General features: G+C 40.7%; 1 protein-coding gene across 1 annotated transcript in view; it reads left to right on the forward strand.

Moving 5' to 3' along the window:
• The window catches only part of UBE3D (ubiquitin protein ligase E3D), an 82,636-nt gene that overhangs the window by 48,047 nt on the left and 21,518 nt on the right, over nucleotides 1-13,071 (forward strand). Inside the window, exon 9 of the mRNA XM_069851313.1 lies at nucleotides 1,107-1,245. Coding sequence (XP_069707414.1) covers nucleotides 1,107-1,245 — 139 coding nt within the window. The remainder of the gene's footprint in view (nucleotides 1-1,106; nucleotides 1,246-13,071) is intronic.

Below are 13,071 nucleotides of genomic sequence, written 5' to 3' on the forward strand. Positions count from 1 at the left end.
ATGGAATGGGAATCAGCTACACAGATATTGTGAAGGGGGTATTTGCTCAGTTTTCACCATGGTGAATGTTGGGATGGTGCCTACTCTTTTAGGTGCTTAAAAAAATGCAGCTGTTTCTGGGAAGGACATTATAACAAGCTGATATGTTCATGAGCAGTGGTTTGGTTAGAGTAATACATTTCCAGAAGAGCTGGAGGAATTAAGTGAAAGCTGGTGCTAAAATTATTTATTGAAATTGTGAAGTCTTGGACATGGAAAGATAGCAAGTACTGTCTTCCAAAGTGGTGCTTTTGGATCTGCTTGAATGATTGATGTCCGTCTTGCTTTGGAGTATCTGGTACTAGCTGCAGATAAAATTATTAAATTCACTGAATCACTAATCAGTCTGACAGTTTGTACACTGAGGAAGAGACAAGCCTGAACAATGGGAACTGGAATGCTCTTGTGTTTTGAGTTAATCTTGTTGAACTAATCTGTTCTTCAGCATATGGTAGAGGGAGTAGTTTATAGAAATGCGCTTTCAGAATGTTGTATTTATGACTAGCTCTAGAATTCTTAATTCTTAATACATCTAAAGCAGAAAGCTGTATAAAACAAAATGAGATGGAGTTTTTGCTTGGTATAGACTATTGGTAAGGTTCCAGTGACAGCATCATAAACAACAGTTTTGAAAATCATGCCTGACCTGTCTTTTCAGAAGTGAAAGGACATTTTTCTTATTAGCAGCAAAATAATAAGTGGAGATGTTATGTTCTGTGTGGAATACTTTATATGTAAAACCACTATACAATGGGAAATTGCTAGGGGCAGATGAGATTTGGTTCAGAAACATTCAAACTTTGAATGAGAGCAATGTGCTTATGTTTCTAGTATGTGCTGGGTTTTCCTTTCACATTATGTGTCTTTTTGTAAGATTGATGGTATCGGTAAGGTACTCTAAATGCACCTTGTATTTCTAATAAAACACCTATCTGTGACGTTTACAGGGAAAATGTGAACATAATCTTCTGTCATAATACTGTGATGCATATTTATTTGAAACTTGTGTTTTAGATACATTTTAAGAGAATTAAAAAGGTGGGCTTTTTCTTTTTATGTCTTTATAGCCTTGCTGATGCATGGGAAAATGATATCGGAGTTCATCCTTTAAGGTTTCCATCAGAAACGTGTTTGGAATTACTACTGATACTGGGTTTGAGTACCACCTCTCTGCCACCTTCACTTCGATGCATGAACTCTTTTCAGGTAAGGAACAGCCACTTTTAAAGTATAAAGATATTATTTCTAGGAAAAAAAGAGAGATCCGTGGGGCCTATAAACCTTTTCAGAGTGAAGGTTTATCTTATGTAGTTGCATGACATTATATTAAAATATAGCAACGCAGAACTTGTAGTGCTCAGTTTCTTTCAGTTGTATTAAGTCTAGACCAAGACAGGAAATGTCATTGGATTTTTAAACAGTCAATCACTGTTTAAATTAATTAGGTATTTAAAGAAAATTCCTCACACTTAGGCAGGAGTAGTGTAAAATATAAAATCTTTTTGTCTTCAAACAAAGAAAAATCCTCAGCTGAAAATAAAGACTTCCAGTGGTGAAAAACTGTAAAATTGGGAGTGAAGCATTATCAGTTTTGTCCGGTTTTCTTCTGTGTGTTGGTGCTGAAGTTCTCAACAGTCACAGTTTTCCAAAGAAACCATCTCTGCAGGTGTAGAATCATAGAATCGTAGAATAGTTTGGGTTGGAAGGGATCTTGAAGATCTTCTAGTTCCAACCCCCCTGCCGTGGACAGGGACACCTCCCACCAGATCAGACTGTTCAAAGCCCCATCCAACCTGGCCTTAAACACCTCCAGGGATGGAGCAGCCACAGCTTCCCTGGGCAACCTGTGCCAGTGCCTCTTCTCATGGTGAAGAAATTCCTCCTTATGTCTAGTCTAAATCTATGCTTCCCCAGTTATACCCATTGGCCCATGTCCTGTCACCAGAAGCCTTTGTGAACAGTCCCTCCCCAGCTTTCTTATAGCCTCTTCAGGTAGTGGAAGGTCGCTAGAAGGTCTCCTTGGCGCCTTCTCTTCTCCAGGCTGAACAACTCCAACTTTCTCAGCCTGTCCTCGTACAGGAGGTGCTTCAATCTTCTGACAGTTCCATATCCTTCTTATGTTGAGGATTCCAGAACTGGACACAATACTCCAGATAATGACTGAGTGTCATAAACAGTTTATAGCACAAAATCTGATAGCTTCTGTTTGTTCATACTCCCAGTTGATAGTTAAGGCACGTTTAATTAGCGTTCATGAATTGTGTTTACTAAAAAATAATTTTATTGTAGAATTTTGGAGCCTGAAAGATATTGGTCATACAACAAAATTAAGTAATGGATTTTGATAGAGTTACACTTGTGTACAACTGCTTAAAACACATCTAGATATTAGTAAATAAGTATGCACCTTCATTGTCTGCTCCCTTTGCATCTTCTGAGTTTGGAAACAGGGGATCTGTGTAGAGTGAACTCTCATGCAGAGCAGCAGCCATTGATCGTTTCAACGTGATATTTTAGTACCCAAGGTCAGAATTGTTATTGGGTTGTACATTTGGAGGCCATAAAATTGAAGAATCTCCTGGATACTGGCAGAGTGAGATTGTAAAAATTACAAGTTTCAAGGATTGGCCGGTACTGGTTATCCATGTGGTCGAATAGTCTGTTACCTATTAAGAAGTGAACATTTTGATTGTCTAATCCAGGGGGGTATATTCCTTGTCCATTAAGTAGCCAGTAATCTGTGGAAAGTATTCTCTGCTTTACCAGTGATAGGTTGAATAGGAGTCTCTTCTTGTATCCTGAGTGTGTATGTCCTATCTTGTTTCTGCATGTACTCTGTCCCAGGTAATGCGCTTAGGATTTCCTTCGTTTTGTACATCTGGGTAGAGATAGGAAGTGATGTGACTGTCAGCTGCAGCAGATAGGAACCTGTAAACTCACGAATGGTTTTTACCTCAGAGTACACAAACCACTAGACTCTTCTTCTTGATTGTCAGACTCTCCATGATTGTGCTTGATTGCTCTGAGTCATTTTAGTCTCGTGAAGCTGTCTCTGGAAATGCCATGTGATGGCTGGAAGAGGGTCAAGGTTAGGGCTATGTCAGCCACGGGACAGGAAGGTGCATCCCTTTGACCATGGCCTTTCAGACTCAAATTTCAGTGGAACCACTGAAAGTAAATGTCATATGCCTTGCTGAACCAAAGTACTGTGTGGGGTGGCATCTTCCAGCAGTGGTCTTCAGAGATCTTAGTTTGGCCACCTGTGTGCCAAAACAGGTGATGTGACAGTGTCCAGTCTTGATTGTGAACATCGTTTCAGGCTGAAGATACTACTTTTTGAGCTGTTTCCCTGTGTCTATGCTCTCACAGCAATAGGAAAGGCAAAACCACATAGTTTTTGAAAAGCCCAAGTTCTGAAACCCACTCTGGTAAAACAGGGTTATATTTTGCCAAGTTGGAGAAAAGGAAAATGGCTGTTTGCTAAACTTTTGGTTCCAAATTTCACTTCCCTTCTCAGACAGTCAGTATCACCAAGTGTTTGTCCTGGAGGGCAAACACTGGCCGGGAAAATACAGTTTTATTTATTTTTATCTTTGCAAACCTTGTTTGGATCTCAGTTAGGGAGTCCGTGAAGCAGAAACAAAATTTGTCTGAGCTGTTCACTGATGCTTTACAATGGGCTGTCAACCTTACCAGTTTTTTTTCTGGCTTACTTCTTTGTACTCATGTTCACTTTCTCTACAGCAAATATTAGAATTCTATGTCCTACTTTTTCGGTATTTTTCTTGGAAAATATTGGCAAGATCTGTGAAGAGCTCAAATAATGATAGTAAATTGTTCTGTTGCTTGAGTGTTAAGATCTGCCTGCATCCAAAGTACTGAGGATTGTGAGTCAAACAGGGAATAATAAAAGGACACTAATTGAAAACTGATATTTCATGTGTCTTAATGGAGTAATGGTGAAATGACAGAAGCTAGTTTTGTTTTATTTTGTGGTAGGTGTAGACCTGGCAGTAGTCTAGGAAAAGAAGAAATTCTGTCTTACAAGAATCCCTGTATTTGAACCGAAAACAGACTTTCCTGTTATCTACACATGACAGCCCTGCAGCTGAATGCTGGGGGAGTTAGAAGGGAAATGACCCCAGAGTTTTCTCCTTCTAGTAAGCGTTCCTGCTCTTGGACACATGATGTAGAACTAAATGTGCCACTGGTTCCCACTGGCGCTTTTATTTATTTTGATACAATATTTGAAAATGCATCTTAATGGGCGGCTGTATATGTAGTGATCTAAAAGTTTGTTTAACTCCTAATGCCATGTCAGTATAGCTTTAAGAAATCCAGTTGGTTTTAGTTACTAACCAAAAAAGATCTCACCCCCACCCCTGTTTAAAACTGTATTTATCCTCTTTCCATATTATATTATAATCTTGCAGTGTTGACAGGCCAAAATTTTAGTTGGTATACATATGCACTGGATGATGTTTAGGCTGTGAAAAAGCACTCAAAGGAAATGTGCTTAGTTGCTAATCATCTCAGTGATAAACTCTGTTCTGCTTTGTGCTCTCTGGGACTAGCTTAGCAGACTTTGTATCTGTGCCGATACATAAATTACATTTTATTTTCCAATGGTGTGCCACTGCTTAGTAACATAATATTTGAAATCACTTTTCAATTCCATTTTGACCCTGTGAAGATCTTTCAGTGTGATTTATGTCACTGGGAGGAGCCTGGAGGAGAGGAGGAGCAGCAGACTGTGTTACATAGCTCTCTGCTGAGCTTAAGGTCCTCACTGAAAGCCAGCTTTTAAGCTTCCCAGGCTTCTGATCCTCGGTATTAGATTGTCTCTGGCTCATCTCTCATTTTACCTGTGTAGTTAACACTGAAATTGTTCTGGTGAACTGTAAAGAGTTAAATCTTAGGAAGCTGGAGCCTGGAAATTCTGATGGACAAAGGTGGATAGACTGATTTTTCTGGGTGGTGGCTGCTCCCGAGTTTACTGGAGAACATGGATTTGCAGCCCTGACCTGTACCTTTGCAGGCTTGTAATCCCTCACCTATACTAAGCATGTCTCAGATCAAGGGAAATAGGATTGACTGAGGCACTTGATGTTTATCCTGGAGCAATTCAGAAAGCAGTAAGAAGGGATAGAGGAGCTTGCTGCTAGAAAAGATTAAAATATTCTTTAGCTTACTTTTGCTCAGAGCATTGTTTTGCGGTGCTCTCTTTAGGTCCATTACACTGCATAGAAAACTTCATTACTTTATAACACTCTTGATCTGTCTGGCTTTCCAGCCCCCTACGCTGTCAGCTCTTTGCTTTAGGAACAGTTGCACTACTCTGTTTATTGTTGTTAATACTTGCAAGTACTTGTAGCTGGCACCCACTTGAGTTATCATGTGTTTTATCAGTGAATGGTTCAGCTGCTACTCTTCAGCATAGTCTCGGAGGATGGGTTGATATGTTAGAGCCTGCAACACAAACCAGTTAACATAGGAAGGTGCTTTAATGTGTGTGACAAGTAATCTCTGCTATGTTTTGCTAACCTTATCTCGTCTTCCTCTGGATTCATAGAATAGAATAGAATAGAATCACCAGGTTGGAAAAGACCTCTTAGATCATCGAGTCCAACCATTCCTATCTGCCACTACTTCTTCTTGGCTCTATCTAACAGTTTCCTAGTAATCCTTGTATAAATATACCTTCCAAAAACTGAATTCAGAAATGTGTTTTAGAAATATTTATTGCACTCATGGCAGTATATTGGGTACAAGAAATGACTGGGTCACGCTTCTGAGACATGGAGGAAAATTCTGTTTCATGATTTGGAAGTATTAACTTCTCAATATTAACTATTGAATGCAAATGAGGTCTCTCACTTCTCTTCAGCTGACCCCACCCCCAAATCTTGTCTGGGGTAGTCTGCTTATTATTTATGTGGAAATTCTGTAACATGTTAGCTGGACATACACATGGAGGCATTTTGTCACTTTCCCACAAAGCTTTGCCAGCTCCCATCAGTCATGACCTGAAACAGCTGCTGATCACTTCTGAAAACTCTAAGTGTGGAGATTTGCATGTGCCACAGTCTATGATAATTATCTGTTAGGTCTTTAAGTGAGATCACCACACGTCTTTTTGTATCTATCTAGAAGAAAATTTACATACAGAAATGAAAACTTAGAAACCTGTCCTTATACTGCCAGATTAAGATCTTAGCATGTGAATTAAAACTATTTGAAAAACAGTAATTGAATTTAATTTAATTCAAGCACAGTTAACAAAAATTGTCCTGGATATTGAATTCTTATGATGATACATGGGGCTCTTCAGCACATTCTCCCTCACTGGGGTTATTGTGGGAAGCCAGGCATTTAGTTCCCATATCAATGCACCGATCGCAAGTCCACAGACTCTTAACAAGATTTCTCAGAGGTCAATAGATTGCATAATAGTGTTGCATAAACATGAGGCAAGACTGTGTTAAGAACTGCCAAGCAGTTTCAAAATTTTGTTTGAAATAGCCCTTGATATCCTGTAGTGCTATACCCAATACCAGGTTATCAGCAGGTTATCAGCACACTGTCCACTTTAGTTAGGAGAAGTAGAGACAGTGTTCAAGAAAACCCAAAAAACATTAATTCCATTGTTGCGATAAGCATTCGTAGAAGTGTCTCTGAAGGAAAAACTCATTTGCAGTTAGTTTGCCTCCAAAAAAAGTAGGGGAAAAAATTTTCTTGTGGAGCAGCCTATCAATTTCGCTATTATTTCAAGTCTTTTAATCAAGAGCAGAAAGCTTCCTAAAAGTGACAAATTTAGAGATAAAAAGTAGCAAGTTGCTCAGAAAATATAAAGAATGAATCAATACAGTATTCATTACAGTTTAATGACTCTAGTATATGAGCATCAAAAGTACTCAAAAGACTCATGGAAGGCAAAATACAAAATTACTGCTGTCTCTCAGGTCTACACATCGTCTGAACTAAAATGTGCCTTGATATTTAGTGGTTTTTAATATTGGTAGTCTTTTGTGTGTGTGTGTGTACGTATAAATGAAAAGCGCTTCCAAGCTTGTTTACCTCAAAAAAAAGTTAGCTGAAGATGGAGGACACTTGCACATCCACCTGTGTTTTCTGACAATCCTTTTTGAAGTAAACAACTGAGTAAAATTTAGAAATATCTGCTCAGCTCAGCTCTTCCTTTTCTTCCCTACTGGGCATTTGGAGCTGAAGAAGTTGCGGAGATTCTTTTACGCTGGACTCCACACCTTTGGAGCACTGTCAAAGAGCAGCAAAGACAGGACAAGGAGCTGCTTTGGTTCAAAATGTTTTGGGAAATAGTGATATAAGCATTTTAAACATGAAGAGGAAAGGAATGGCTTTAAAAATATTGTATCTTTTAATAAAAATATAGCAGAGAGGAAAATAAGTAAGTCCATTTATTCAGTAAAATAGCTTATCTTTCCAAACATGTTTTTAAACTTGTATTACCTGCTTAGTGAGAATCTCCCAGCAAATGAATTATGGATTTGAATATGTATATTTTGTAATATTTTGCAGACAACTGATTAATTCCTAAACACCTTAGGATATTTTTGATAATTATAAGTTTTTAATATTTCTCTGAAACTTCTGAAAGAACATTGGCAGTATAATGGAGGAACCGCTGCAAATATATTGCAGTCTCTGTTCAAATAGTTATTTTTATTTTCCTTAAGTAACTGTTTCACAAAACTACAGTGAGGAAACCGGATGTAGTTACAGTCAGCCTCTTTTGGCTGCTTCTATTTTCCCCAAACTAAAGGGGTTTGATTTTTTCAGATTAGGATGAAAGAGCCCGATGCATGCTTTTTCTAGTTTTAACTAACCCTGTTAGGTTGCCAGGATGACATAGGATGGATTAATTTTTTGATTTATTGTGATGACTACATGGAAGTTTTTAAGTTGGATTTCATGCAATTTACTTTAAATAGCAAATAAGTACCCAGGCTTTATGTAGTCCTTGGGAAACAGATGTAGTTTTTAAAAATATGCATATAAAAATTAATTTACTTTAAAATAAAGGAAGTTATAACTTGTGTATATATTCGAGGTTTTGTTTGTGTTTATCTGCATTTACTAGAAGCAATAATAAATATGTTGAAACTGTAGCATAATTAGGAATGAAGCTATAAAATGTTATGGACCAAATGTTGACAGGAACAAGCAATATTAAGAGAGTTAGCATTTCAAAGACAAATTTGAATACTATTTTGCAGAATTATAGAGATTTCTGGGCTCAGTTAAGAGGTTATTAGAGTCTTAGAATCATAGAATAGTTTGGGTTAGAAGGGACCTTAAAGATCATCCAGTTCCATCCCCCCTGCAATGGGCAAGGACATGTCCCACTAGACCAGGCTGCCCAAGGCCCCATCCAACCTGGCCTTGAACACCTCCAGGGATGGGACAGCCACCACTTCCCTGGGCAACCTGTGCCAGTGCCTCACTGCCGTCATAGTGAAGTAATTCTTCCTTATGTCTAGTCTAAATCTGCCCCTCTCCAGTTTATACCATTGTATAATGCTCACACACAGCCCCCCACAACATCCTCCTCTCTAAATTGGAGAGATATGGATTTGATAGGGGGACAGTTCAGTGGATGAGAAACTGGTTGGATAGTCGTATTCAGAGAGTAGTGGTCAATGGCTCGAAGTCCAGATGGAGATCTGTGACAAGTGGTGCCCCTCAGGGGTCCATACTGGGACCAGTGCTGTTTAATCTCTTCATCAATGGTATTGACAGAGAGATTGAGTGCACCCTCAGCAAGTTTGCAGATGACACCAAGCTGAGTGGTGCAGCTGCCACAGTGGAAGAATGGGATGTCATCCAGAGGGACCTGGACAGGCTGGAGAAGTGGATCTGTGAGAGAGCCTCATGAGGTTCAACAAGGCCAAGTGCAAGGTCCTGCACCTGGGTCAGGGCAATCCCCAATTTCAGTACACAGTAGAGGATGACGTGATTGAGAGCAGCCCTGCAGAGAAGTACTTGGGGGTGCTGGTTGATGAGAAGCTCGACATGAGCTGGCAACATGAGCTTGCAGCCCAGAAGGCCAACCATATCCTTGGTTGCATCAAAAGAAGCATGGCCAGCAGGTCGAGGGAGGTGATTCTGCCCCTCTATTCTTCTCTTGTGAGACCTCAGCTGGAGTATTGTGTCCAGTTCTGGAATCTTCAGCATAAGAAGGATATGGAGCTATTGGAACAGGTCCAGAGGAGGCTACAATGATGATCTGAGGGCTGGAGCACCTCTCATATGAGGACAGGCTGAGAGAGTTGGAGTTGTTCAACCTGGAGAAGAGAAGGCTCTGAGGAGATCTTATAGCGACCTTCCAGTACTTGGAAGGAACCTACGAGAAAGCTGGGGAGGGACTAACCTTAAAGGCTTGTGGTGATAGGACAAGGGGGAATGGATATAAACTGGAGAAGGGCAGATTTAGACTAGACATTAAGCAGCATTTTTTTACTATGAGAGTGGTGAGACACTGGCACAGGTTGCCAAGGGAAGTTGTGGCTGCCCCATCCCTGGAGGTGTTTAAGGCCAGGTTGGATGGGGCCTCAAGTAACCTGATCTAGTGGGATCTCCCTGCTCGTGGCAGGGGAGTTGGAACTAGGTGATCTTTAAGGTCTCTTCCAGTCCTAACTGTTCTATGATTCTATGACATATCCTACACAGAAGTAGATTTAATTAAAAAAGCAGAGAAGTGATTGAGTCACCATCCCTGGAGGTATTTAAAAGAAGTGTAGATGTGGTTTAGTGGTAGACTCTGGAGTGTTAGGTTAAGGGTTGGAGTCAATGATCTTAAGGATTTTTTCCAACCTAAACAATTCTATGATTCTAAATATTCTATGATTCTAATATTCTAAATATAGAATCATAGAATAACCAGGTTGGAAGAGACCCACCGGATCATCGAGTCCAACCATTCCTATCAAACACTAAACCATGCCCCTTAGCACCTCGTCCACCCGTGCCTTAAACACCTCCAGGGAAGGTGACTCAACCACCTCCCTGGGCAGCCTGTTCCACTGCCCAATGACCCTTTCTGTGAAAATTTTTTTCTAATGTCCAGCCTAAACCTCCCCTGGCGGAGCTTGAGGCCATTCCCTCTTGTCCTGTCCCCCATCACCTGGGAGAAGAGGCCATCACCCTCCTCTCTACAACTTCCTTTCAGGTAGTTGTAGAGAGCAGTGAGGTCTCCCCTCAGCCTCCTCTTCTCCAGGCTAAACAACCCCAGCTCTCTCAGCCGCTCCTAGTAAGATCTGCTCTCCAGCACCTTCACCAGCTTTGTTGCTCTTCTCTGGACTCGCTCCAGAGCCTCAACATCCTTCTTGTGGTGAGGGGCCCAGAACTGAACACAGGATTCGAGGAGCGGTCTCACCAGTGCCAAGCACACAGGGAGAACAACCTCCCTGGACCTGCTGGTCACACCGTTTCTGATCCAAGCCAAGATGCCATTGGCCTTCTTGGCCACCTGGGCACACTGCTGGCTCATGTTCAGTCGCTGTCAACCAACACCCCCAGGTCCCTCTCCTCCAGGCAGCTTTCTAGACAGACTTCTCCTAGTCTGTAGCACTGCACAGGGTTGTTGTGCCCCACGTGCAGGACCCGGCATTTGGCCTTGTTAAACCTCATGCCATTGGACTCTGCCCAGCGGTCCAGCCTGTTCAGATCCCTTTGCAGAGCCTCCCGACCCTCCAGCAGATCGACACTTCCACCCAGCTTAGTGTCGTCTGCAAACTTGCTAAGGGTGCACTCGATGCCTTCATCCAGGTCATTGATAAAGACATTGAACAGGGCTGGACCCAGCACTGAGCCCTGGGGAACCCCACTTGTCACTGGCCTCCAGCTGTCACTTACTGTTTAGATCCAAATGGACAATTGATTGCAGAAACCTAGTTTAGATAGTCTGATATAGCCCTTGTTATCAACTGCTTGAAAGGGGTGAAGACAAAACTAATAAAGAATGAAACTGTCTGATTGATACCACTCATTTTATTGTCTGTTTGCTTGTATTATGAATGTTCTTCTTTTCCCAAGTAATTTTGAAATCTAGAAGTGTAGCCTTTACATCATAATTATTCAGTGCTTGTGTCCACAATATGCTATTAAGCACAAACTGAGTGTTTTGTGTTCTTTATGAACAGGCACCACACCATGAGTGGGTTGTGTAAAAAGACCAAATACCCATGTTTTATGTATTTGAATAAATATATAAAGAAGAGTCTTATGAGAGGCATCCCACACTACTAGAACATCTGTTTCTGTTTATAACCTGAGACTGTTGCCTTTGTGACTGAGAAACAGGCTCTGCTCAAAAGAAATATTTAGCCCTATGTAAAACCAAGTAGTATTGTAGATTTTGACGTGGTTTGTAGATGGTTTATCTTTTTAGGTCTACTTCCCTCCAAAATCTTGGCTTCTCTAAGTTTGTCTTAGCTCTATCCAGGTCATAATTAACAGATGACTAATGTGAGGAGCAAGTTTCATCCTCCTAGTCAGCAAGGTACGGAAATCTGGTTATTACCTGCGTACAGCTAGATAGCTAGCTTTGAAAATAACACTGAGTCATTGGATAACGACTATTCTGTAATGGAAATTTTTCCATAAAAGTTTCGTGTTGCTATGCTATGTGCTTTGTGAATGAGTGTTGTTACAGAAAACTATGATGCTCTTAATTTCTGTTAAGGATCTGGATGGAAGCTTTAAAGCTACTTATGAAGTCCAGAAAGCTCTGCAGAAAAAGGATGTATTATATGGGTGCTTCTTAGTAGGTTTACAGGTACTTTAAAAATAGAGTGAATCAACCCTATTGGATTGCAGCTGTAGGCTGAGATATGATGTTCAGTATCACAAATTACAAAATTTTGAGGGATCTTCAAGGAGGATGTCACTGAATTTTAGCATTGTATTAGCAGAAGAGGCAGCTGCCAAGCCACTTGGAGCAATTCAAGTGTTAACATGTTAAAGAGCTGGAAACGGCGATGATGTCTTCAAGGAGATGAATGGAATGGACAAATACACAGAAGTCTGCAAAGCCAGAGCATAATAATTGAATCGATGACTTGACTATGATAAAGTACATGGTGGATGAAAAGGAAGGGGTTTGTTAGGTTTGCCTTTTTTTTTATTGTCAGTTGAAAATGAGTCTGGAATTGATGTTTTGGTAAAGAAGTCAGCAATGCCTCCGATGAGAAATGCAGTTTGCCTTCCTTGAGAAGCAGAAGTCCATCATTCTGTTGCGATGTCAGTGAAGAGAGCAGCGTGCTGTAAATCTCTGTGCTTAAATCATAGGTCTTTGATGTGGAGGTGGTGGCTGCTGACAAATGATGGTACTTAAAAGCTCTTGATTGCTAAGGAAGAATACTTGGCTTCAGAATTTAGGAAAGCTAGAATGGGCAGAAACATCATGTGAGGAAAAACGATCATATCACTTTCTGTCCAGAGGTAGAGAAAGACCTGCAGGGAAGTGTAAGAGGTAAGATGGGCCAGCTACTCTTTCAGTAGGCTGGTGCTGTTCCCAGTGACACACATCAGCATGGTTCTGAGAGACCCCAAAGAAAGCAGGGTTATTTTGATCATCTCTACGTTGCTTGCTGCTTTGACCAATAAAAAAAAGATAAGTTTTGCGTATGTTTGTACTGTAGCTCCACTACTTTTGAATTAAAGGAATCTGTTCTTCACGTGTGTGAGGAGGTATCTTAAAGCATGCATTTTATAGCGCTCCCAAAGTAAGATGTAGAATACTCCTACAACAAGAAGAAATAAGGGCAAAAGAGTGTGTGGGCATTAACACAGTGTACTGAAATACAGAGACCATTTAGCCTTCAACAGAAAGCTGTTATACCTTGAGGTAAACCCAGGCAACCATTTAACAGTATGCAGAAAAACTTGCAGGAATCCGAGGATGCCAGAGCCAAGTGAGATCACATTCAGTGTTGGGTGGGCAGAATGTGATTGCTGCTTGGACTACTGCCAGGTGTTCTGGTTAATGTTTCT

Source organism: Phaenicophaeus curvirostris, chromosome 2 (assembly GCF_032191515.1).
Source record: "Phaenicophaeus curvirostris isolate KB17595 chromosome 2, BPBGC_Pcur_1.0, whole genome shotgun sequence".
Lineage (NCBI taxonomy): Eukaryota > Metazoa > Chordata > Aves > Cuculiformes > Cuculidae > Phaenicophaeus > Phaenicophaeus curvirostris.